The following is a 26,125-nucleotide window of genomic DNA, read 5'->3' on the forward strand; positions in this document are numbered from 1 at the left end:
GGGGAAGCTGGACTCTGACTCACTCGTTTTCAAGCCACACAACAGAGGCTAATATCAGAAAAAAGCTGGAGATGTAACAGGTTTGAAAAGAACGAGTGGGTGGGTGGGCGATGAAAACGAGAACAAATCGAATTGAAAGTAAATTAATGAACACGGAAACATTTCATTGACACTCGAGTACATAGAGCACAATGGTTACCATTTTGTTGGGATAGCCTTCAGACTGAACTTTGGCTGTGACTTGAAAACTGGTACATTTTTCAGTTTGTTGTTTGGTTGCTGTCCAGTTTGCAGGGTATGCTACACTATATGATGCAATTCTTTTCTGCCTTCACAGTGATCCCATGAGGACATCATTCCTTCTATGTGATCAAAAAAAAATTTGGATCCATATAAGCTTTAGGTCATGTCTATAGTCATATAGGATGCAAAGATACCTGGAAAATGCATTTTTGAACAATGCATGATGTAATTTTCTGACATCTTTGTGACTTTTTCATGACAGCGCATATCATATGATATATGGGAATAATTTTCTGATCAAGTTTTACATGTTTTTTTTAGTGTAAAAAATATTTTTTTTGACCATATTTTTCTGGATATACTCTCTGAGTTGTCCCACGAAGTTTGGTGGAAATCCATCCATGCATTGTTGAGCCATTTTGTACACACACACACACACACACACACACACACACACACACACACACACACACACACACACACACACACACAGTGACAGGGGTGAAAACAGTACCCTGCTTTCTGGGAGCAGTGACTACTTACCAGACAGTGATGAAGTCATGTGGCCCATGAACCTGGAGCAGGGTGAAGTTCAGTTTGACGCCGAAGCCAAAAGACACAGTGATCAGCCAGGAGCAGTCAGACGAGCTTGGGTACTCCTCTGGGTACCCGGGGGAGAAGATGGTCCCATTGTCGGACGTGATGTTCCCACCACAGGGCACTGAGGGAGGCAGAGAGGCAGTGTAAATATATCAGCGGGCCAGGAATACAACAGGACAGATCCATAATTCAGCTGCAATTGGTGGAAAGGGGGATTTTTTTTTTATTCCCCTCTTCTACTACTTCCCATCTCCGTGTCCCTTTCCCCCTCTCTTCGTCTAGTGCCCAGGCACTTGTCTGAGCTAAAGATTAGCCAGTAATGCTTGTTAGCAAGTGGGGACTTGGATAGCGTGTTTTTCTGAGATAAGGCCTCAACCCTTTCCCATAGGGGGGAAAGACGGACTATGCAGAGATGAGTCGAGGGGTTAGGGTGCTCTGGGCTTTTGAGTTGTGTGTGTGTGTGTGTGTGTGTGTGTGTGTATTTACAGTTGGTGTTACGCCTAAAAGGAGTGGATATGCATGAGTCTGTAAACATGTTTGTTTGCTTGAGTGGCAGTAGAAGGTAACAACTGCATGTCTATGTCAAAACTGACAACACTGAAACCTCACAAGACCGTGCAGCCATGCCTGATATCCTGAGGTAAAAAAAAAAAAAAAAAAGCCTCGCTCAACAACACAAACACAGCAAGACACACACCCACACCCCCATACCCAGCCCCAGATCTGCATGAATAGAAATTTGAACTATATTTCAAACATTGCCGAAGAACTCAGGAGGTTCTCACCAAGTTAGCGATTACCAAGCCCAAGACTCCCGCTGCTGCCCTGAGAGAAACCTCATATTCACAGTGGCGAGGTGAGGCAAATCAGGAAGGAGTGGTAATCGCAGTGGTGCAGGCATCTCGAACAACCCAGACAGGGTACTCAGCTTAACGGCACACCCTTGGATGCCTATGGGTATAGGATCATTCCCACAGCAGAGACTGCATGTTTTACCCCCCTGTTTCTCACTTAGGTTATGTGTGTGTTCATGTAATACAGTTGCCCCCCCCCCACCCCTGGCTGCCTTACCTGTTAAATGAGCTATCGATCAGACTGATTGATTAAAGCCGGGACACTCTATGAAGTTGCACCTCTGGGTGACGCCATCGACGGGTAGGCTACTGAAGCCTTGTGCTTGAAAAGAGTAAATTTGCTTAAGGGGTTCGGTGGGAACAGAAAACCTGAAACTGTCGCGATTGTTTTACTTAAAAAATGAAAACTATGAAAAGAATTCATACTGTAAAATATGTCTTCCTTCGCTAATAGCAATGCGTTTGCTACTACAGTTCGATTTTAACCTCTTGAGACCCGAGGTTTTGTTTGATACTCATTTTTAATTTCTTCTTTTAGTCTTGGTGGGACCTGAGAAGTATAAAAACTAAGCATTGTATTTAAATTGTATTTTATTTTATTTTTTAAATTCTCCACATATAGGGACATTGATTTATTTTAGTCACCAGGGGGTTATCAGGAATGAAACTGTTTTATTTTGAATGCCTCGACATTGCTACAACGTAACATTAGTTTGTTGTTCATAGGAACTGTCTGTGACACCTTTTGGCCAGTGTGAAATGCTGCAAAAGAGCTGAGATTCACTTTGCAGGCACAGGAAGACATTACAGTCATCTGCGTGTAACAAGTATACACCATCAGCATCACCATGACCATCAAACAAATCCTCCACCACAGAGTTGTCTCCTATTGTTGCATTCAGTGATCTTTCTGCTCTTGTCAGAGAAATATGCCCTGGAGACTATCACATAAGGATACAAAAAAGGAATTTACAACATGCAATAACTATTTATGCTCTTCTAAAATGTATTTTTCTTTCCAAAACTTTTACCTTACTTTGACCGTTTCACTATGCATGAACGATAAAAAATTGTCCTCAAACAAGCACTTTGAGTTTACCCGACATTGTAATTTGTTGCCATTGTTATAATATTGTCAAATATGTTTGTCATATGAAACCCCAAATGTTATTAATTATAAATAAACACGTTTCAACCATAACATTTGATGAGGCCTTGTACCTTTTCCACTGTTCTCTCTGGATCGACTTTAGGCTGAGACGCCTGCCATCTATTCAACTGTATATGTGCATATGTGTACACTTATTATATTGTGAACTGTGTTAGGCTGAGTGCTATGTTACAAATAGTCAGAAATTTGGCTTAAGAAAAGTTAGGAAATTTGTCCCATTTTTCTGTGGAATCTCCAGACATCATGTAAACCCCATGTGAACTCATAACTTTCAGCTTTCACAAAAAATTAGAAAATTAATTGGGTATTTATTCCCAACTGTTGCATATGCAAAAAACATTTGACACAATTCTGCTTCTACAACAACAGAATATAATGTCATGTGTAGTTAATGAAAAAAAAAAGCCAGATGAAGGTTTTATTCCATTGAGACTGAGTTAACCCCCATCACTTAATTTCCTGCTATTTCACTTCCTCACACCAGGTCACGACATTTAAGCCAATTCAATTACACTCACAGTCAGAAGCATCAGGCTACCGTCTCCTGGACGGCAAACATACATGCACATACATGAACACAAACACATGTTAATGAGGGTTTAGTTTTTTACACAAAAAAACATACTCATGAATATACATGCTGTTTGCGTATGTAGTGAGTGTGTGCGCACAGACACACACAGACACACAGACACACACACACACACACACACACACACACACACACACACACACACACACACACACACACACACACATACACAGACACACACACACACACACACACACACACACACACACACACTGCACTGAACATGTCAAGTGGTGTACGGTAGTGTTCATTAAATATTATATTAATCCTGCATATTCTATCAGCACAACATGGGGCTGCATTGGCATTGCATGAATGACTATAGAAAAAAACACTGTACATTCAAACTATAGACTCATGTGAGCATGGTCCTTGGATATAGATAGATACAGAGAGATAGAGATACAGTAATAATTGATATCCAATTTTTTCATGTACATTGCATACATGCATTGCCTGTACACATCGACAATTACAAATGTACGCACACACAGAAAAAAATAATGGAATCACAAAAAGGTGTTAAATTCCTACCGGTCAATTATACAAAGAAAAATAATGGTGAGATAATAAACCGTCTCCTTTTCCCTCTATCTGCTGCCTTTTCACTCTGTTGCTCCTTCTCTCACTCCCACTTATCTCCCTGCCTGCCCACCCAAAGTTCCAGTGTCACGGCCATCCCCTCCCTCTGTAATTTTGCCTGCCTTATTGAATAATCGACAGCCAGGGCGTGAGAATGTGGGCCAAGGACGAGGCAAAAGAAAGAGCACCCATTACTTTTCTATTCAATTTAGGCCCCCATTTGTTCATCTTTTATTTGTCTCCATTCCTCTTTAGCATATTATTGATTTTCATTGTGCAGTTCCTCGCTTCATTAATGGCGGATGATAATTCACTTTAATTGCATTATTCACAATAGATTATCATTATCTGCGTGGCCACACTTTGCACTAATGATATAATAGCTCAACACGTTCTAAACAGGAAGTTATCACGTGATTAGTTCTGCTCTGAGTCCGTGGCACAGTGTGGTCGGCCACTTGATTATATTGAGCGTTTAGGTTATTTCAATTCATAAGTGCTGCTGTGATATGACACATCGCACATCCCTTACCTTCGCAGCGAGGGAAAGGGTGATCCCAGGTGCGAGTGGTGCCGTGTTCGCAGGTGAGGATGGAATGTCCCGTTAGTTGATACCCAGGCAGACACTCGAAGGAGATGGACTGGCCCACGTTGAAGCCCGCACCCACCACCACTCCGTAGCGGAAAGGCTCAGGATCGGGGCACTCCTGTAGCTCATAGGCTGAGGGACAGAGAGAGAGGAGGAATCATATCTTGTCCTTTCAAATCAGTAATGACTTTGCCATTAAGGCTATATTTATTTTATGTTACCGAGTATTTTAAGCAGAAATGGACAACATTTTGGCTAAAATACTTGTCGTTATGACGTCAAAACTGACTGCACAATGTAACGACAATTAGAAAAAATGACACCATCCCCAATTCGTCCGCTATGAACTTTGCTTTCACCATGTAATTCTCTTGGCCACCAGGGCGTGTTTTTTTGTGGAAAAATGACTGCTCAGTTCACGGCGCAAGGCAACTTTTGCGTAGCCAAAACAAGGAAGAGAATAGCATTCTCCCGGTTTCTATCCCCCAGTGATGGAATGGCAGAGAAGTGCTGAAAACATCTCAACCTAGCAAAAGAAAAAGAATCTCTTTGATGGAGGAACAAAAGCTGGTGAAGGAAGAGAGTGATAGAAAAAGAGATCAAACAAGAGTGAACCTTGGACCAGCACTCACTCCGTGTACAGAGCTCCGGTAATGGAGAGGCTTAAAAAAACTATTTTTTTTACACTTTCTACTAGATCAGTAAGTAATACAACAAGCCTGCTGTTGTTATCTCCGAGGTGGTGTTGACACCTTGCTCAGGAGCTCTGAGGAAAAGCACCTGTGTCCTCACCGGTGTCTAGCTACTGCAGCGTCTTTTTAAGACAGCAACCAAACAACAATACCACCTGGAACCACTAGGGTCAACGACGCTTGCCTTTTCAATCAGACATCATATAACTCTCATCGTATAATGCAGTATCACGGTTCTGCGAGAGTTGAGATGACAGCGTGGAACATCTTCAGTGAATAAATCAGCTCAGCCAAACGACAAAGAAAAACTGTAAGAAGATCATTGAATCTACTCTTTCAATGTTCCTACTCGTGTGATGACCTCTCGACATCTGATGCTGAGCACCTAATTGTTCCAGATTCATTGTTGCTGCAAGAAGCCTGTGAGCAGTTCACACAACCCCCACTGATATTCCTCAACACGTGAATGCTCTGCCTCCAGAGAAGAGCAGTGGGACATTCCTCTATTTTTGCTCTCCCTCTTTAATTCCCCTTGCTCATCTATCTGTTGTTCTTCCCCACTCTGTTTAACCACCCACTCACATCTTCTGCCTCCTCCTCCATCTCCTCCGCCTCCTCCGCCTCCTCCTTAAACAAGAGGTTTCGAAGAGGAAAAAATGCCCGGGGCAGGTTTGACTTGTGCCAGAGGAGTATGATGCAGTCATCAGTCGTAGTGTGGGTAAATAATTTGCACCTTTTCCCCCCTCTTAGATACAAAAGCAGAGCGGGCATAGAGCCCTGAAAAGCTGGGATATAGAAATTACTAAAGAAATTGATTTCTATGGATCATAGCTTCCTTTTATAAGAGATAACTCATGCAATTACTGCAAAAAAGGGGGGTCTTTGCAAATAAAATGCTAGATTAATATGCAAATATACACATAATTATGTAATTGCACAATGCCACCTTTCGATTTGCCGGCTGGTTTGTTGAATCAAAAAATGCAAACTTTGTGTGCCTGTTGCATTTGCGGACAAGGGCAATTTATTCCTTGCAGCCAATGCGGATATGCACTGAAGCCTTTTATTGGCACATAGTGAGGAAATCTTTTAGGGGATCAACAGTTTTATGTAGAGAGATTTATAGAACTGGGGAATTTACTGGCTATGTGGGCTGATTACTTTGACACAGTCAATTCCGGGGGCTAATTCAGTAATGTTATGGCTTTACATGCATACACCTCACAGTGACGTGACATTTATAATATACATAAGTGAACTGGCAGGGGGGAAAAAAAGGTAACACTGTCAGAAATTATATATCATTGTGTTTTTACAAGACGTAAATCTCCTCTGTGACATTGATTATTATAGTGATTCTGCGATTGAGCCAATTCAGGGAAGTGGCTCTGATCTTCAAAGTTAAATTCTGTGAACCTCCACCGAACCACGTTTCCGTGAAATCAAAGATGGTTTAGAGCACCCAAAAACCTCCACTTGCACTAAAGTAATGAATAGTTTGAATATGCTTTGCAGGAGAAAATATCTCATACTACTGATACAGGCTCAGCTCTGCAATTAGCAAAATGTAGTCTTGCTGATTATGGTCATTATTATAAATATATATTAACACAGTCTATTTTTGTCCGAGTCAATCCAAAGGCTGACCATGATTCCCTGTTCTACCCCCTGAAGCTTTTACTGGAGCTTGCGCAGGCACGCACGCACACACGCACGCACACACATACACTCACACACACACACGCACACGCACACACACACACACACACACACACACAAATGCTTGGATTCTTACCCTGGTACTCAAATCTGAAACCTGGTTTGTTCTGCGAGTGGTCACTATGGAAATATATTGTGGTCTCATGGGAGGTGGTGAGAAGGGAGGAGGGAACATCCTGGCCGCTGAATCTACCAATCACTGCACTCGTATCAAGGGGCCCATTGCGTATCTCAAGGAAATCATGGTTGGCCTCGGTGGAGAAGTTGAGGAACTGAAGGTGGGCTCCTGGAAAAAAAACAAGAAATGAGAAAAATTCTACAGAGATACCCTTATATTAGGTCTCAGATATAAATGAATTCAGCCAGATATGTTTTTACAACTACAAAGCCTGTCATAATACAGGCTGCAAGTGGTTTAAAAGTTCCTGAGTGTGGAAATGCCACATCATGGCATGCGGTATAAGAGCTTCTTATGATGCTCACCGAAACCGACCGGCAGGTAGATTCTCCAGGTGCAGTCACTGTTGCTAGGGTAGTTGCCAGGGAATCCGGGACTGAGAATCATGCCCTCCATCTCCTCCTGGATTCCACCACATTGAGCTGGCGGAGGGCAAACAAGCATTTCATTAGCATCTGCAAACAGTCACTCTACCAGATTAAAATAATTTCACAAATGCGTCTCACTGCAGTTTCTTTGTTTAGTGGTAGTGGGTGGCCTGAGCAACTAAAGTGCTTGTAGATAATACTTCACTTGACATGAGACAAAATGCCATAGTAAAATGTCAGCAAGTCAATTTTAGATAAGCAGAGGTGAAAAGACCTTAACATCAATGTATGTCAAACCTAAGTTGGAGACTAAAAACTAGGATAAAATTCTAAAACCAAATCCTATTATTTACTGTCTTTAAGGTGGGTTTGCATTGCTTGAAGATTAAGGAACAAATCGTGGGTGGAACCACGTCGAGGAAATCAGAATGATGTGCAATCGTGTTTTCTGTGAGGACTAAAGAGAGGTTAAATGTTATCCTGTAGCAGCAGAAAAAAAAGCCTGAGGTAATCAGGAAACTGCTGATGCCCGCGAACGCGATGAATCTCCCCTCGACTTCAACCAATCACAGTCTGAGATGGAACTAATTAGACAATAGTCGGTTGTTCCAATAAGTGGAAGCTGTTTGTCAAAGCGCAGGAGGAGGAAGGAAAAGGAACCTCATGCAGTTTCATTTAGCTTTAAATGCTTCTTTAAAGGTACCACAGTCGTCCTGAATTCAAATTTAAAAAAGGGAAATATAAACCTATGTTTTCGTTTTTATTGTCTGTTTTCTTTATATATATATATAAAACTAGTTTATCTCTGGCACAAGGTTGGCACAGTGTTTAAAACATATCTTTGTCACCTAAGTATGAGCCAACACGCTTGTTAATTGTCTTACAGGCTTCCTCAGTCAAATACATTTATTCAGGAATTCAAAAAATAAAGTATAAGTAAATACAATAAAATGAAAATGAAAAAAAAATGGAAACTAAGAGGTAATAAAACACGATCTAAAATGAATGAAACATAAACAAACAATGCTAATCAAACACCTTCATCCATGCACCCTGTCAAAATGATTTCCTTAACGTCTCTTTTTAATCCTACAGGACAGAACATGATAATCACTGACACTACGAGTCTGTGCGTTGGGACCTTGGCTCTGTTTAATGATCGGAACGGTTAGCTGGTGTGCTCGGAGGCGAGGTTGAGAATCCCCAGAGAACAGAAGTCAGAGAGTAGGAAGCAAGGTGTATTTTTTTTTTTACCAATGCAGAGCGGAGGTGGGTAGTTCCATCGTCTGACGGTCCCAGGCATACACGTGATGTGCGAGGTCCCCTGCAAGGAGCATCCCCGAACCAACGTGCGCACACCGACACAGACAAAAAGAGCAACAAAGAGCAGGTCGATTAATTAAGTTGTTCTCTCTACACTCACTCATCTGCTGCTCCAATTATTTGAACAAGATGGCTGTCTCTGCGTCGCTTTGTGACGATCAAATGACAGAGAACAATAGAGAGGCTGCGTCACAGGCATATTCAGATAATTATACAGAGAGAGAGACGCAGAGAGGGAAAAGATTACAGAGCAGTTCACAGTTCTGCCAAAGTCAGCGACACAACAGACCTGTTTCTGAGAGCCCTGTCGTTGCCCGTCAACATAAACTCGCCATGATGATTAAAAAAAAGGAAAAGATTACATTTTCATTTTGATTCGAAATAACGGACTAACTCCGTTTTCTAAAAAGTGTGTTTAAAGTCAGAGAAAGCCTGGCATCACTGTGATGCTGGAGTCTTGTGAACTATTGCACTGTTTCACACGTCTCCCGGATCAAAGGCTGCTACTGCAATGGTTTGATAAGGATTTTCAGATACAGACAAATTTGAGGGATGATAGTTTAATTTCCTCCTCAGCTTATCTACCTGTGGATTGACTCTGTGTCAGACGTATCCATTTATCATCGTGGACATTCTAGTAGGGGAGTGTAAAAAACAACAACAACAAAAATGTGGGAAAGCAAACAATGTTGTGAAACTTGGCCCACGTGACATATGCACAGTGTGAGAGCGGCAGTATGTTTGGATTTTAAAAGTTAACTGATGTTCACTGTCGTTCAATAAAAAGTTGTTTTTTAAAAAAATTAGTGTTGACTATAACTTTTGTCACGTGGGCTCATGTAAATAATTCCCCCTGATTACGCCACTAATGCAAATACTGTGGGAGATGGTGTTTAAAAACTGAAATCTTTAATGGAGATCATGCTGACTTGGAGACCTTGGAGATTACAAAATTTAGATTTTGCGTAAACACACATTTTGAGATCATCGCCTTAAACTCACTCCTTGAGTGAGTTTGAGTGACGCGTCTGACACAACGCGTCATCATAGCCCTTTGGACAAATTAATTAATTAATTCATCGTCTACCGCTTTATCCATTTAAGGGTCGCGGGGGGTCGCTGGAGCCAATCCCAGCTAACATTGGGCGAGAGGCGGGGTTCACCCTGGACAGGTCGCCAGCCTATCACAGGGCCACACACAGAGACTCTCACATTCACACCTATGGTCAATTTAGAGTCTCCAGTGAACCTAACCCCATTCTGCATGTCTTTGGACTGTGGGAGGAAGCCGGAGAACCCGGAGAGAACCCACGCATACACAGGGAGAACATGCAAACTCCACACAGAAAGGCCCTGGTTGAACCGGGATTCGAACCCAGAACCTTCTTGCTGTGAAGCGAAGGTGCTAACCACTACACCACCGTGCCCCCTTTGATAATATCGATTACAAATATGGAATGCAAAGAAACACCGGTGTGGGGAGTGACACAAACCCAAGCTGGCATTTCTACATGAGCACGGGGAGTGGAGGCTGATGGGAACACACAGTCCTGAGACGGTCCCAGACGTTGTAACGCAGAGCGGAGAGAGAACGTTCAGGCAGAATCTGTGTGAGCGGCTGCTGCATCCAGTGTGCTGCACAGATGTCACCATCTGTCCCCTGCGGCCCGGGTGATGACGATGGAGGATGTGCAGAATACAGTCCAGAACCAGGTTATAGCAAACCAGCTCCACATCGTATGAATTATAACCAACTTACGGAGGATACCTGTCTACTTACCCATCCTGTCTTTGGAGGGCTGTAATTATTTGTTGAATTTGAGGGGAACACTGTCATACATCATTAAATCCAGGGTGGATGAGAAAGACAAATCATAACAAATCATTCCTCAATCTACAAAACCTGCACAGACAATTTCCCCCAAAACACCGAGCTCAGCACCTGCTCACCCCCTGTGTCTGGTGTCTATTAAAGCTGAGGTCAAAGTACTCCAATTGTTACTGCAAATCTGTTTACACTGATTTCATCACATTTGCATAATCAGAGCATAAAGTTCATTGAAGCTTCAAAAATGAAAAGATAACTTCTACATAAACTTGTAAACAGGAAGCAGTGAAAACATCAGGGGCAATGCAGTCCAGTCCATCCAGTTTACTTCAGCTTTTTGACATTTGAGCTTCATCCACGACCGTAACAATGTGATCACTGCTCGAGGAGATAACTGACAGCGAGGAAATGTGACAGGAGCAACACTGACAAAGGCCAGGAGAGGATAAACATTGATGTGGTTTTATGGTCACTTGTGCCTGAACCATATCTGCAGGTGGCAGGTGTTACCTGCAGAGTATATCCAGGTTCACACTGGAAAGACACCACATTATTCATCTGAAGACGCTCCCCAACTTTGATGCCATTCATGGGAACCACGGGCTCTGGACAGTTGGTCAGGGACACCGCTGCGGAGACACAGAATAAATGAGAAAGATGAGTGAAGAAAATAAAGGCTTTTTTTAAAATAATAACACAGAAACATTAAGGAGATTAAATATTACAAATTGCAAGGCAGAATGTGGAGAGGAACACAAACATTAAATCTTCATAAGAAATGTACTTCTATTTGCCCTCATTTGTGTTGGTAAGTTGTTTCAGAGGGAGAGGATCTGTTTAGTCACTTACTTTTGTATTCCAGCCTGAATCCTGCTGCAGACACGCTAATATCGGAGAAAAAGTGGAGGTAGAGTTGGTTGGAGGTGCTGTTGAGGAGCGCCGGAACCGTGGTGCCTTGGGGGGAAGATTAATAGAGGAGTTTAGCGATGACATCTCCAGCATAGGCTGACCGTAACTAACTGTATAAACTACTGGCGAAAAAGCTGAAAAGCTTCTTCTTATTGAATTTGGCGATATAAAAGTGTGTGTGTGTGTGTGTGTGTGTGATTGTGCGTGCAGGCAGAAAAGATGTATGCATGAATAAATGAATGTGTATAGGTGCATCAGGGTATTTGGGGGAGGAGGCGCAAAATAGCGCAACCTTCTCGGCTTTAACATGACAAAAAGCTACAATTGTTTATTGCAGGGTGTGGGCATTCAGCCGATATTAGAAGATAACAAATATCTTTTCAAAGTAAAAAACAAATACAAAAAAAAAAAAATGATTCAGATACGAGGAAAAGCTGGTCGTTTTAATAGCTTTGATTTGTGAGCCTGTCATTTCTCTTTCATCTCTTTACTTCACGGTGCATCTCACATTTACTTTTGGTCCGTTTCCAAGCATAAACAAAAAAGGAGAATTCCCTGTTGCCGTATAATCAGGATGAGGAGAGTAACACGGCTACTGAGAACAAACATTCACTTCAAATCCGCAAAGAAAAGTCCAACCTTTGCAGAAACGAAAAGAGTTCAACAGCCGAAGCTCAAACAGATTGCAATTTTGTAACTTTCCTATGACGACACCCTCAGCTGGATTCATGCTCTCTGCATTGAATTTCGCATTGTCACAAATGAGGTTACCATTGTCAGCACTGTGTATGCTGGTGAACAAATGCAGTATGTGTGCCACGTCCTTGATGCTGCTCTGTGACCGCTGATTCAGCGATATACTGCAGTTGATTTTGGCAGAGGAGCGTTTCTTCTAAATCTGTTTCATGTCTTAGATTTAACATATGCAAGAAAGTCAATGCACACATACAGACGCATTCACAGCGGTACCTGAGAAGCTGCCAAGCATGGTGTCGGTGTTGTCTCCTCCGTCAAACACCTCCAGTGAATCCCAGTTCTGCTCTGTGACAAAGCTGATTACCTGGATCTGGGAACAGGAAAAACACCGACCGGATGAGGGGGAGGCAGAAAAACACAATTAGTGACAAGTGGGGGAGAGAGAAAAAAAAATAGAGAAAACATCCGTCTTCGAACAGAAGGCAGGATGGGATTTAGTGAGCAGAACGGTGACAATAGACTCAAGACTGTGCATGTAAAGGGAAACCAAGAATTAACAGTCAGGCTGAACAGTCGAAGATTAATGAGTGGGAGAAGACAACATCACAAATCTCTGTGAAAGAAAGGCTATGTCAAGGTGCTAACAAAGCTAACTAAAATGTTACAACATCCCTGTCATGACGGAGACACCAAATCCCAAAGTCAACAATCTTCAAACCTTCCCTCTGTACTAGTTCTGTGTTTAGTGCCACAGAGAAGCTACGATAACTACATCAACTTTTTCTTCTGTTTGTGTTGTTTAAAGTCCTGAGGTGTGAGTTGCTGTTGTGTTGTGTGAGTTGCCGTTGTGTTGTGGTGGATTGCTGTTGTGTTGTGTGAGTTGCCGTTGTGTTGTGGTGGATTGCTGTCGTGTTGTGTGAGTTACCGTTGTGTTGTGGTGGATTGCTGTCGTGTTGTGTGAGTTGCCGTTGTGTTGTGGTGGATTGCTGTCGTGTTGTGTGAGTTGCCGTTGTGTTGTGGTGGATTGCTGTCGTGTTGTGTGAGTTGCTGTTGCTGTGGTTTGCACTCCAGGGCCACGGTAATGTAGGGGGAAATTTGAAATGATCAAAGTCGTGAAGGACAGCGAGACTTCAGAATTGTCACAGGAATAAAACACAAGTCATTAAGCAACGTGTCTTTCTTTCTTTTCTTTTCCAAAAGGCACTCTTAGAGAAGACTGTTCATCTGGTGGTCATTGGGTTTGAAATGAAGGAAACCATTAGACTTCAGAGGGTGTTGAATTCTTCGAGCAGCAGCAGACTTGGACTCATTCTAACAAAAGTTGCCACCGTTGAGAGAAACACGATACCACGCACTGTAAGAATAACCCTCTCGCAAATGTTGCCAAATGGAAGGATATTTGTGGTTGACAGCTGACCACAGGAAGCGGAACGCTCCCCCCTAATATGTCAAATTGCCAGAGCACTCAACAAATTAAAGTGAATGTGTGAAAGGAAGCTAAACCACTATATCTTTGTCCTCCGTGTTGAGCTACAGATGTACCACTTCTGCATTGTGTGCGTCCTCCTTCGGTCTTTCGCTCTCTCTCTCACAAGCCTCCATTTCTATTCCCTCTCACATCCAGTCCTTGCCCCCCCCCCCCCCCCCCCCCCCCCCCCCCCCCCCGATGGTAATAGATCGGATACGAGCCGATTAAAGGGGTGGTGTGGGCTCTGGCGCATCCCGGAGAGACGAGGCAGATCACAGATTGATCTTTCATTACGGGGGCCGTGGCAAATGTGCCAGCGAGGCACCTCGCTCCTCTAAGTTCTCCTCTGGATCGTGACACTTTGATCTAATGTGTCTCCGCGAGCTGGTGGAAGGCGAGCAACAGTGAGAGGGACAGACGGAGAGAACAAGGATGAAGGTGTGAAACAGATCATGTGGAGGAGGAATAGCAGGGGCAAGGGAGGATCCATCTATACAGTGGACTTACAAAAAGAGCACCTCGTATTTTAGATGCAGTGAGAAAATGAGTGTGTAGAACTTTACCATTGTATTGTCTGGTACTGACACATTTCAGTGTCATGCCGTTTGTTTTTCCGATCTTATCCTTCCACTATTTCACCTCCAAGCTAATGCATTGTCTGTTGTGGAGCATGCTAAGCTCGCCTGTGGGCACATCTTATGTCTTTGACCTGCAAGGACAGTCAGCTAAGGTGGAGGAGCTAATAGCTGAGGGACGGCACCGAGGTCATTAGCCACAGCGGCTGAAGCATAAGCCTAAAACCTTCTCCGTCAGACAATCGACAGGGACGCCTGCCCAAGTCAGTGGTGTGGTTCCATCACATCACGCATCAAAGAATAGGAAAAATGCAAACCAAATTAGGTCCCAAGTAAGAAAAGTAAAGTAATTTAAGAGGCAATTATATACAAATTTATTTCAGGTTCTGCAATCTTGACTTTCTGGTATAGTGATCTGCCAAATTAAATTCCGAGCCTCTGTAAAGTCTATAGACTGTCAATCTCTAGCTGCTCTCCTGTACCCAGAGAACTGTAAATGCTATACTTTGACATACTGTTGGTAACTCGGTTAATTGGTCCGTTGGTGAGCAGAAAACATATCACCAACAGGAGCTTTTCCCCAAGACGATGCAGAGCTGTAAGGGCTAGTGGCTGGAAGTGAATACAATCATTTGATTCCTTTGACTGTCTGACCGGAAAAAATTGTATATACAATCACAATCTCCCCTTTTGTTCCTGCGAACATGAATAACGGCAAGAAAAAAAGGAAGTTGATTATTGATCACTTAATCTTTATACTATGTAAATTTGTTTCACATTTCGTCAAAATTGTCATAATTAGGTATAAGACATGAATTCTCGAGTTATGACTAGAAACTTGTTTTATGTCATAGTGATTCTTTATCTGCTCTAACCCTGTTTTAAACCAAAAAAAAAAAGACTGTGAATTTCTATATATCTATCTATCCATCCATCCATCAATCTGGGAATTCTGATAATCTGAAACTGATAAATCCCGTTCACAAAACGTAAGGTCACTGTGACCTTGACTTGTGACATTTAAACACAACATTGAAATCAGTTCATCTTTGATTCCAATTCAACATTTGTTTCAAATTTAAAGAAATTCCGCCAAAGCAAACTTGCGATGTCACCATGGGCGTCACCAGGGGGTAGCTTGTTGCTGCTACAGCAACACCAAGATTTGACGTAGCAACACCTAAGCAACACCAAGAATTTTGTGAAAACCCGCCCCAAAAATTCGAAACCTTGCGTAGTGGGACCACGACGTAAAAAGAAGTCCTGGCGCTGCCCATGGATGTCACATTCATGAGGCTAAAAAAAACATGCTCTCTGAAACCTTGACCCATTGACCATCAAATTAAAATCACCCTTTCATCAAATCTGAAGGGATTCCCACTCAGAGTTAGAGACATTACATACATAGTGTAAATCCATCTAATTTCATAGCATATCATGACTTGCGTTATCATCATAACACTGCTTACGTTTCTTCTCTGGACCGTGTGTGAATGGAGTTTTGGGTTGAATGTGGATTGGAAAAGTAGGATAGTGGTTGGGATGGATTAGCCGAATTAATGAGTTTACACTTTGTGTTTGACATTAAAGAATCACAGCTGAAAATCTGTGTCTGTGATTAAGGCGCGGTTTAACAGATTTTTGCATAACCTGATCATTACAAAGCCATCGAGCAGGAGGCAAACCTGGATTCCCGATCCTTCAGGAACAGTGATTTTCCACACACAGTTGAGGCTGTTGAGGTACGGCTCGGGAAAACCAGGAGATAAGATGGTGCCAGTCCTATGGGTCAGATTACCTCCACATGGAACTGTAGGGGGAAAAGGTGAGTTCGTGGTTAGGTGCAAGCATGAGTTTGCACATTGAAATGAATATGTTAGCGTTGATTAATCTTTTTCCTCAAACATACAGCAGATGTGAATCTGCTTGTAAGACTGAGAAATATATTCTCCCAACAAAAAAGAGACATTTTATCATCTTACCTTGGTATACTGGGCAAAAAAGAAATATCGGAATTCATGACTCACTGAATTTAAATCATTAAAACACAACCGCAGTGGAAACGCATTCCCTGACTACACCTACAGGTCTGATCGACCTGGCCATGCGAGAAACATATGAACACGTAGACACCTTCTTCCCAGCTTGTTCCGCACATTTACACATCTGGTGGTGGTGTAGGAGCATCTGCTAAAGCTGCGTGTCGGGTGCGTGCCTGTATGTAAATGTAATATCACTGTGTATGTGTGTGTGTGGGACCCTCCGTAGCCCCTGCTATCTGCGTACTGCATGGCTGAATCTCACTGTGTTGGGCAGTTCACATCTGTGTCAGAGCCACAAGATTTTTTGATTTTTTTTTACCTGAGATTTTTTCAGGCGACCATAACATCTTTCATTTATATTGTGTTCCATCTTCATTTACTCTGACATATACACAGATTTTAACACCTCCGCTTGAATCTCACAAGTGTTACCTTCATACAGATACCAAGATTATTCATAAAGACCTTGTAGTAGCAGAGATATACTCTTTTCATTCTGGACATGTCATTTTCGAGCAGGGACCTGCAATAAGGGCCCTGGGAGTGAGGGGTTTTAAATGCAAGGAATCATTCGGAAGAGAAGGAGACACACGACAAAGTAGAGTGAGAGAATAAATGAAATGAAGACCCTAACAAAAAAAGAGAAGGACACAAAAACACAACCACGCTGTCTTGGGTGTGTGTGTGTGTGTTTGTGTGTGTGTGTGTGTGTGTGTGTGTGTGTGTGTGTGTGTGTGTGTGTGTGTGTCTGTGTGTGTGTTTGAGCATTCATGCCCTACCTATACAGCTGGGTATGGAGCTGTTCCACTGTGCCAGCGCATTCGGAACTGTTAAACATTCAATGGCACTCGATCCCTCCAGCACGTAACCCGGGCTGCACTCAAAGCGAATCACCGCGCCAGCAGCAAAGTTGTTGCCCATGCGGCGACCATTCCGGGGCTCGGGGACGGAGCTGCACTGGGTGGCACTGGTCCGTGGCACAGCTGTGGAGAGATACGGGTGGATATGAGGTGAAAGCTTTTTGATTTTGAATCATTACCTGAAACATTTTAACGGTATATAAGGCTGTTTTTCTCTTCGGTGTTGAATTGTTTAAAAAAAGTGCTTGCAAAAGACTTATATTTGTTCTATAAATAGCACTAATTTATCAGTGTCAATGAGTCCCAAGTTACAGAAAATACATAATATGGTATTCAGCTTCTCTCTGCCTTGTGGTTTCTTCAGCTTATTATAAAATGCTGAATTAAATTGATTATTCAGTGCCTTTGGATATCTGCAGCAAATGTCATTTCTGGTACAGTTCATTGTTTAAAGGCAAATCATAATTGAAGAGAGAGAGTCCCTGATAGGCGAACAGATGAACTATTTCAAAAGACTGCAATACATCTGCAGTGCTAATGCTGCATAGCGCGTACTTCAGCCAACACACGCAGACACACACACGCACACACACGCACGTCACAGCTGAACCAGTGGTTGAAGGTAAATCCTCTGTAAAATCATCATCTATTATGGAGACGAACCAAGGATATCCATAAGAAAAAAAGCAGTACGATATGTTTGTTTGTTTGTCTCTATGTGTGTGTGTGCGCATCGGTGTGTTTTACGCACTTACCCTGGTAGACCAAGTGGAATCCCCTGGAGCTGGACTGGCCTTTGGAGGTGAAGCGAATCAGGATTTGATTGGAGGTTGCTAATGGCAACGACTCGCCTGAGATGAAGAAAAAGTTGGAGACAAGTGATGTGTTTTAAAGTGATGCCCTCAGTTCATTTTATTTGTGTGGGCATAAAGCGATGCATATATACCATCTCATCACCTATGAAGTTAAGATATTCCTCTCATCGGTCTAGTGTAAAAAATATTCACATGTGGAATGTCATTGACCATTTCAGGGACTCAACCTGAAATGGAGGTTGAGTCAACCTGACTCAACCTGCATGAGTTGTTTTTCCCAGCTCACAAATATTTCAAATGCATGTTTAATTTAGTTCAAATTCCCTATAGACAAATCATTACAGGAGAATCTGCAGCTGCTTTCAAACAGTGCAGCGAACGACCCACAGAGATCACACCTCCCATCACTTTCCTTCATTGGCTGGGCGCGACGTACGCCGAATCAAAGTCAAGGTTGGATGCAACACCTGCTGTGTGAGACTCTGCACAATCAAGCCCTCGCTCACATGCAGGAAGCTGTAACAGCACACGGTACAGACAGCACTCTGAGGTTACCTGACCGGGGCTCAGGGGCGGCCCATCGGTCCAAATTAAAGGCCGAGGGTGTTTTGTTGTTGTGGCTGCCAGGTTTTGGTAGAAGCTGATCGTCGTTTAAATGGGGGAGTGAGTTTTATTTTAAATGGGATCTGTTGAGCTATTTGCATAGATAATTTGTGCGATGGAAATTAGTTTTTTATCTGAAACGTAAAGCACTTTGTGAGGTTTGGTCTACGAGATGCTATTTTCGTACATTTCGCATTTCATTACTGAAAATTTGCCAGGGAACGAAGTCTTTCAGTGCTTCTCATGACTGCTCTATGTGTGCTAAAGCATAATCCCCCAAAGAACCTACAGTATCTGACTATCAATATAAATAAAATTCAGCAAGAGTATATTTTGTCACTTCAATGACTGATTGTATTCCCCACTGTCCTCATCAGCATCAGCGTAGCAGTGTAATTAAACACGAGAGAACCCACGCAGCGTATCTGCTGCGGTGGGAAACTAGCGGAGGAAATAAAGTGTGAGCCTCTCCGCCTCTGCCCCTGTCCTCCTCTCAGTGTGCAGCTGACTGGCTCTCTGCCGTGGATGTCGTTACTCTGTGTATGTTCGCTGTCACACTGCGGTGGGAGGCGGACGTGCTTAACCCCAGAGGCAACATGTGTCTGTCTGCCTTTGTGTGTCACCGAGTCCGTCCCGTTTTTCTGCTCCTGTTTTCGTGCGTCTCAAGCGCAGTGTCCTCACATAGCCCCAACGGCAGTCGCCAAATTGTTCGAGGTCCACCGTACGATCACGAGGCATGCTGGGTAATTTATTAGAGGAGGCCCTCGCTGTGTGCTGTCATGGTGACGGTGTTTCATAATTTGCTCTGCAGCGCAGGTATTCGTCGAGGACCGATCAAACATGTGTCAGCGTGTCACTGATCAACCCCTCTGGCCGGAAGAAGATCCTCTACGCAGGCGCATGTGAAAGCCTCGCAAGGACAGACTGGAATTCATAGTCAGAGTTCGGTGGTGGTTGTTGGTGTGCACTGTTTCACATACATCAGTCATGGGGAACAATGTACGAGAGATTAACAGTCCCGTTTTAGAATTAAAAAACAGAGTTAGCCCAGCGGGGATTTCAGGAAGTGAATTTATCATTCGATGAATATACATGTTTTGCAAATGATTCAGCAGCCTGCTTGCACGAGAAAAGCACACTGAAAGTGGTCGGATTTCAATGTAGTTGACTGAAAAATGGACACCACAGTCACAGTTGATGGCAGAGTGAGTGGATTTTGTTTTAAACAATTCAGAAATTTGCATTTAGATACGTCTCCTTGATTTCTTGATTCGATCCTTGTGTCCCTTCTGCCTTCATGCTGTTTCCTTTTCTTTTCTAATTCTCACCTTTATTGTGCAGTTATTCGACTCTTCCTTTCCTCTCATCTGATACCGTTTGTTTCTTTATAAAGAGTGATTTGCCTCACAGGTATATGCTGTATGGTGTTGAAAACATACTGTGGAATGCCATATGCTCACTACTTTAATGTAATTTGCTTTTTCAAGGTCAGTGTAAACAGCAAACTACCCTGTATTTCATAAATCCTGAGGTTTACCATGCTTCACAAAAATAATTTCCTGCCGACCACTTAAATGCTCATTACCTGATTATATGTTTACTCCACGTAATGACAGCTTGTACAATGTATTCACACTGTGTGGGGGAATTTCAAGCTTGCATTGTGTATGTCAGTGGATTTGTGAGTTGCAATGCATCTGCACAGTCGAAGCAAGTGCACACTTATTCATGCTAAATATGCCTATGTGCACTAATTTCTTCAGTGTGTGTAAGTGTGTGTGTGTGTGTGTGTGTGTGTGTGTGTGTATATGTGTGTGTGTGTGTGTGTGTGTGTGTGGGCTAAAAGTCTCTCTTCCCCTGCCAAAGTGTGTCTGCTCTGCTCTGCCATGCCTGGTTAGAGAGCTCTGTGAACCTGCCGCCAGGATTCCGCAGTTAATATAGCATCCTGTTTATTGAGCTGTAAACTGGATTTTCTGAGGCTGCCCTGGATACAAACCAAAGTAATCTTTTTGCTTTTGTCAAGCCACAGGGCTGGGGCAGGCTGAGATGAAGAGCTGCCCTAAACTCACACACCTTTACACTCGCACACTCATTAAACACTGAGCCGTCCCTTCTCAAACTATGTCTTTTGTAGCCCCATCGACACAGCCGGGGCGTTTATCACATCCACACATCCACAATGTGCAACTGTTATCCATTTTGCTTTTCTACACTATCTTATATCAGCAGGATTGGTTGGGCATCGTCTGGACAGGGTTAAGGTCACCTCATTAATTTGGAAAAGGGAATAGTCAATAGTTGACTGTTTTCTTGTGTCTTCTGAAGATCCTTCCCATCGGTGGCGTGCCATCAGGACGAGCAAAACACGCGTTGATTGGCCAGGAGGTTAAAAGTTAAAAATAGAATAGAATGATGCTGGGTGCGATATCTCTCCTTACATCTAAGAACATCTTCCTGTGCCATTAAGAATCTGATGTTGCCTGTTTGCATTGATCTTGTACTTCACTGCCCTCTTTTGGCCACAGTAGGATATTGTCTCTAGAAGCTAGCGTCTATGATTTGTCATTCTTGTGGGTGTGACCGTGACCTGTTGACAAAAAGTCTGGAGATTATCAAGCCGGTGCGGCCAAAAGTTGGATCTCTGACGAGTGACTGGCTACAGCTAGCTGCAGACAAATGTTGCTCGTCAAGCTGCCCTGGACTTTTCTACACTTCCACTGTTCTGAGATGCGATATTACATTTGTGTGTCGGAACTTCATTTGCGCAATTGAAATGAATACTTCAACAGTCTTTTCCTTTTAAGTGTTAAGATGTACCAGCAGCAAGTACGCAAGGACATTTATTATTAATTTATTATAAGTTGTCATACTAATTTCCTTGGTCAACATGAGAGTTAATAACTCTTTTTGCTGGGAAAGCTTTCACAGATATATTTATACATTATATATTAATGGGAAGCTGTGACTCAGGAGACAGAGCGGGTCATCCGCTGACCAGAAGGTCCGTCGTTCAATCCCCGACTCCTCGAGTCCATGTGTCCTTGGGCGAGCCACTTTACCGTAAAGCACTTTGGGTGCTAATTAATACTAGAAAAGTGTTATGTAGATCTTATTCATTCCATTTAGTATTTACAGTTAACCATGCAACATAATACCCAAGCCATTTAATTCTGTCTCGCTTTTTCTTTATCATGTTAATATTATTTGCTTTCTTTTAATCATGGTGTTTTGCAAGATTTGCACTTGGTTTGAGAAGTGTTAGACAGTGTACCGAGGCAGCACCTAAGGATAGTTACTGGAGTGTGACATTGTCATTAATGGTTAATATTTTGAAGATTTCCACAGCCAGAAGCTGTTCATGGGAAACTGGGATTTCTCACCAAAACTACACGCAAATGACGTTATTAATGTGAATAAATTCAGTTTGTCTGACTGTATCATAACCATCCATCCATCGTCTACCGCTCAATCCATTTAAGGGTCGCGGGGGGGGGGCTGGAGCCAATCCCAACTGACATTTGACGAGAGGCGGGGTACCCCCTGGACAGGTTGGCAGCCTATCACAGGGCAGCATACAGAGACAACAACCATTCACTCTCACATTCACACCTATGGTCAATTTAGAGTCTACAATTTACCTAACCCAATTCTGCATGTCTTTGGACTGTGGGAGGAAGCCAGAGAACCCACGCATACACGAGGAGAACATGCAAACTCCACACAGAAAGGCCCTGGTTGGTTTGAACCAGGATTCGAACCCAGAACCTTCTTGCTGTGAGGTGACAGCGCTCACCACTAAAACCACCGTGCAATCAACTGTTATCAACTGTGTTATATCATTTTCAAAAAAGAAGAAAATCCAACAGTTTCAGTGTTTCAGTGAAGTAGTGAATAAACAGCTGCTAGCAGAAAACAATTGAGACACTATGATTAATGTAACAAAGTTTCGAGTTTGTAATTGACCATCTTTAATAGCTGCCGTAACGTCAATGTAGCTTTGTTTCAGGTGCGCATGATGAAAATGTGCCTTGTTTTTCTTGATGACAGAAAGAGAGGAAATCTGTGTGTGTGTGTGTGTGTGTGTGTGTGTGTGTGTGTGTGTGTGTGACTGTGTGCATTTTTTTTCTTTCTTTTTTACGCATATATCCTGAGACCTGATGTGTGTTTGTGCACCAATACCAATTTAGGTATGTATGCATCCACCTCCTCTTGAGCCTGTCAGCTGATGTGTTTTTGTTTTGCAGCTCACTGGAGCTCACCTGCAGCCACGGCAGCTCTGCCTTGGTCAGCAATTTGTCTCCGAGTTGTCTCAACTGGATCCATATGAGAGGCATATGGCTAATACAACATTTCATTCAGTCCCCAGCCACGTCACAAAATAGCGGCTGAGAGATCAAATCATAAAATCACATTTGTTGATTTGCAACACAATGTTACCGAAGACTAAATTAAAAGCTGTACAAGCGTGTGCCTGCATGTGTTTGTGTTTTAGTACCTGTGTGTGCTCCGGACAGGGAGCTAAGGACGCGGGAGTGCTGCGTCGCTCCATCATAAACCTCCACGATGTCATTCAGAGCTGTCTGGAAGAAGGCGAATTGACTGAAGACCACTAGAAAAGACAGACGAGGGACAGACAATTGACTGAAATTAGCAAAAGTTAGTAACTGAATCACACTCACTCACTAAATACTCTCAAATCCATTAGAAGTTTCATAGAAAATCTACAAGAAAAAAATCTGGAGAAAAAAAAAGAAAATCTCTAGAAAAAGTACTTTGGAGGATCCACATCCAAAAGCATGTCAACAACAGAAAAGTGAGGTGGATTATGCCAGCAGCTATGACAACGCAGCCACAAACTGATATTGCACAGGGAGATCAGCAATCCTGTCTGGGTTTAGATGGCTTGTCAGTGAAATGAAACGCTCTGGCAATGACAGTCAATCTGTTGTGCAATGTGCAGCCCGAGCTCCACTATGGTGCTTTCATCCTTTTAACACGGCTGCTGTTGCCTGAGTACATTCAGCCCTTTCACATCCAATCTGTGTGTAGTTTACTTGAGGCCAATATTTCAGGGTTAGAGGGAGGGACGGAGAGGATGAGGGAGAGGGGCAGGGGGCAGAGGAGACAGAGTTGTGATGGCAGGAACTTGTCTTCTGACGAACACTCGCTCAACATGACTCAACATCCCTCATCTCGTACTCATCCTCAGTAGTTTGTAATTTCTCCCTCTCCTCATCTGTACCTGTGATAAGAGAAGCCAGTGGCTGTACTGACACCAAACCTGAGCTCTGCATTGAGGGGGAAAAAGCTCATCAGCCTAATGAGAAGCAGCAAGAATGGAGACAAAAAAGCCCCCGCGGCTCTGCACGACAACAGCACGTTGCCTTTGGCCTCAGTGTCACTCTCCAGAAGAATGCAATTGTGGACTATTTCTTCCCCCACTTTGACTTCACTGAGTGAAATACGTTGCCGACAGTATCCAAGGAGACACACATCAGTGTCCATCCGTTTTGGAAGAGGGCCGAGCCTCGACATGCAAAAGATTGGAGTAACATACCCTTCATGTCGGCCGCTGCTGTTTGGTGCCATTTCAAATGAATAGGACGCGATTAAGTAAAACATGCTTGTGTCTGTTTTTGCATGTTTGAGCATGTGTCAGGCTTCTGCATTGTTTTGCTTTTTGAATAATTATCTGCGCCCCACCGTATCCAATCACATATTGTCAGCCATCTGTGACCTTTAAGATAGAAATGTCAAAAAGTAGAGAAAAACTCCAGGAAGTGTCTTCCCCGACGCCAATTATTTTTGGGTGTATGTCCGTGTCTCAGACAAAACATATTGTATGCCTGGTGTGAAAGACATTGAATTAATACCGCCACTCAACTAATGTAAAAATGTGTGTATGGCAATGAGATGGACAGATATGGGAACTAGCAATCACAATGTGATCTCACTGCACAGCAAAAGACGAAAAACAAACACATTCAGTAACGAAAGCGATTTAATTAGAAGTTGAGAGGACTGAGTGTGTGGGAGCTTCTACAAGTTTCCCACAGACTTGTTTTCTCCTACACACCTGTCGGAGATATTCATGTGCAGAAAAACAACAACAACAGGATTTCTTCTGTCTTTCATTATATCTAGAAGTGTTGAACTTAGTGAAGCCTCGGGCATAGTTTGAGGATAATAAGGTCATTTTCTGCACTATGTTATAGTTGGATCTTAATTAAAAACACACAATTACCTTCTTGCAAAGACTCACAGGCACAAGCAGACATGCACAATTAAAAAATCTAAAAAAAACAACAACAGGAAAAGATGGACAAATCCAAAGCTCTTTCTTAGCTCACCGTAATCCTTGGGGACAAGTACAGAGTACAGACAGGTTCGCGATGTGCTGTAGTTGCCAGGGTAACCCGGAGACAAGACCACTCCCTCCAAGCCTGAGTACTGTCCACCGCATGGAGCTGGAGAGACACAGAGGAGACATGGAGAGACAGGGAAAACACAGACGGAAGGTCCAAAGCCAACAGTGTGAGATTCCATTTCCCCCCCGCCTCCTGTGTTTCACGCCCTCTGCTAAATTACTTTTCTTGTCTGATTGGGCTTTGGGCGGATGATGTCCCTGGTGTTTGCCGCAATGAAATTGCAATGTTTTCCAAGTGTCCCTCAGGGTTAGCCTGGATGCGATGTGGCCCCGACTCGTAGAAACGCTCTGTGTGTACTTGTATCTTTGTAAATGTGCTGAACGTTTGCACGTGAATGTGTTTTTGTCTTTCATTGTTTCGTTTGTGTGAAAATGTGCATGTGAGCATGTATTCCACCTGACATATCACTTCACTCCGTCAGTGCCAGATTGGGTCTTTTACCAGCTTTCCACCGCATGTGTTAGCTGCGTCGTGGGAATGTCGGGGAACTGCCGGGTATGACGCAGGTCTTGTCGTGAGATATGCAAAATAAATAGACCTGTCTTTCGAACTGCATATTAAATCAAAGCTGCAGCCTCACATCTATTAACATTAGCAAAACCCACAGAGCTCTACACATATACCTGTAGGACATATAGATCTGTGCGAAAAACCACATAATCAGGTATGCATGTTTGCATGTGATGAATCTATAAGCACGGCTGTGGTTTTTGCCCCGAACAACTGTCAGTGTTTACCAATGCAGATGGGCTTGGGCTTGTTCCAGCTCGGCTTGCCGTCTCCCCCCATGATGCAAGTGAGGGTTGGGTCTCCCTCTAGGGTGTAGCCACTGGCGCAGTGGTAGGTGACAGTGGAGCCCAGCTTGAGGTCGGCCCCCGCCCGTGTCCCGTTGCGCACCAGACCTGGCTCGAAGCAAGACTCCCTGGGGTTCTCTGTGGAGAGAGGTAATGCGGTGTAAAATCAGCGACAGAAGGAGGCGCACGTTGATAT

General features: G+C 43.2%; 1 protein-coding gene across 1 annotated transcript in view; it reads right to left on the reverse strand.

Annotated features, from left to right (window-relative positions):
* The window catches only part of csmd2 (CUB and Sushi multiple domains 2), a 232,902-nt gene that overhangs the window by 46,601 nt on the left and 160,176 nt on the right, over positions 1–26,125 (reverse strand). The window contains exons 31-44 of the mRNA XM_047330254.1: positions 25,873–26,067; positions 25,058–25,174; positions 23,203–23,316; positions 18,045–18,140; positions 17,209–17,412; positions 16,073–16,197; positions 12,618–12,714; positions 11,589–11,693; positions 11,250–11,368; positions 8,843–8,912; positions 7,526–7,642; positions 7,119–7,328; positions 4,575–4,763; positions 787–964 (exon numbers count right to left, since the gene is read on the reverse strand). Of these exons, the coding sequence (XP_047186210.1) occupies positions 787–964; positions 4,575–4,763; positions 7,119–7,328; positions 7,526–7,642; positions 8,843–8,912; positions 11,250–11,368; positions 11,589–11,693; positions 12,618–12,714; positions 16,073–16,197; positions 17,209–17,412; positions 18,045–18,140; positions 23,203–23,316; positions 25,058–25,174; positions 25,873–26,067 (1,936 nt within the window). The remainder of the gene's footprint in view (positions 1–786; positions 965–4,574; positions 4,764–7,118; positions 7,329–7,525; positions 7,643–8,842; positions 8,913–11,249; positions 11,369–11,588; positions 11,694–12,617; positions 12,715–16,072; positions 16,198–17,208; positions 17,413–18,044; positions 18,141–23,202; positions 23,317–25,057; positions 25,175–25,872; positions 26,068–26,125) is intronic.

Source organism: Scophthalmus maximus, chromosome 22 (genome assembly GCF_022379125.1).
Source record: "Scophthalmus maximus strain ysfricsl-2021 chromosome 22, ASM2237912v1, whole genome shotgun sequence".
Taxonomy (NCBI): Eukaryota; Metazoa; Chordata; class Actinopteri; order Pleuronectiformes; family Scophthalmidae; genus Scophthalmus; species Scophthalmus maximus.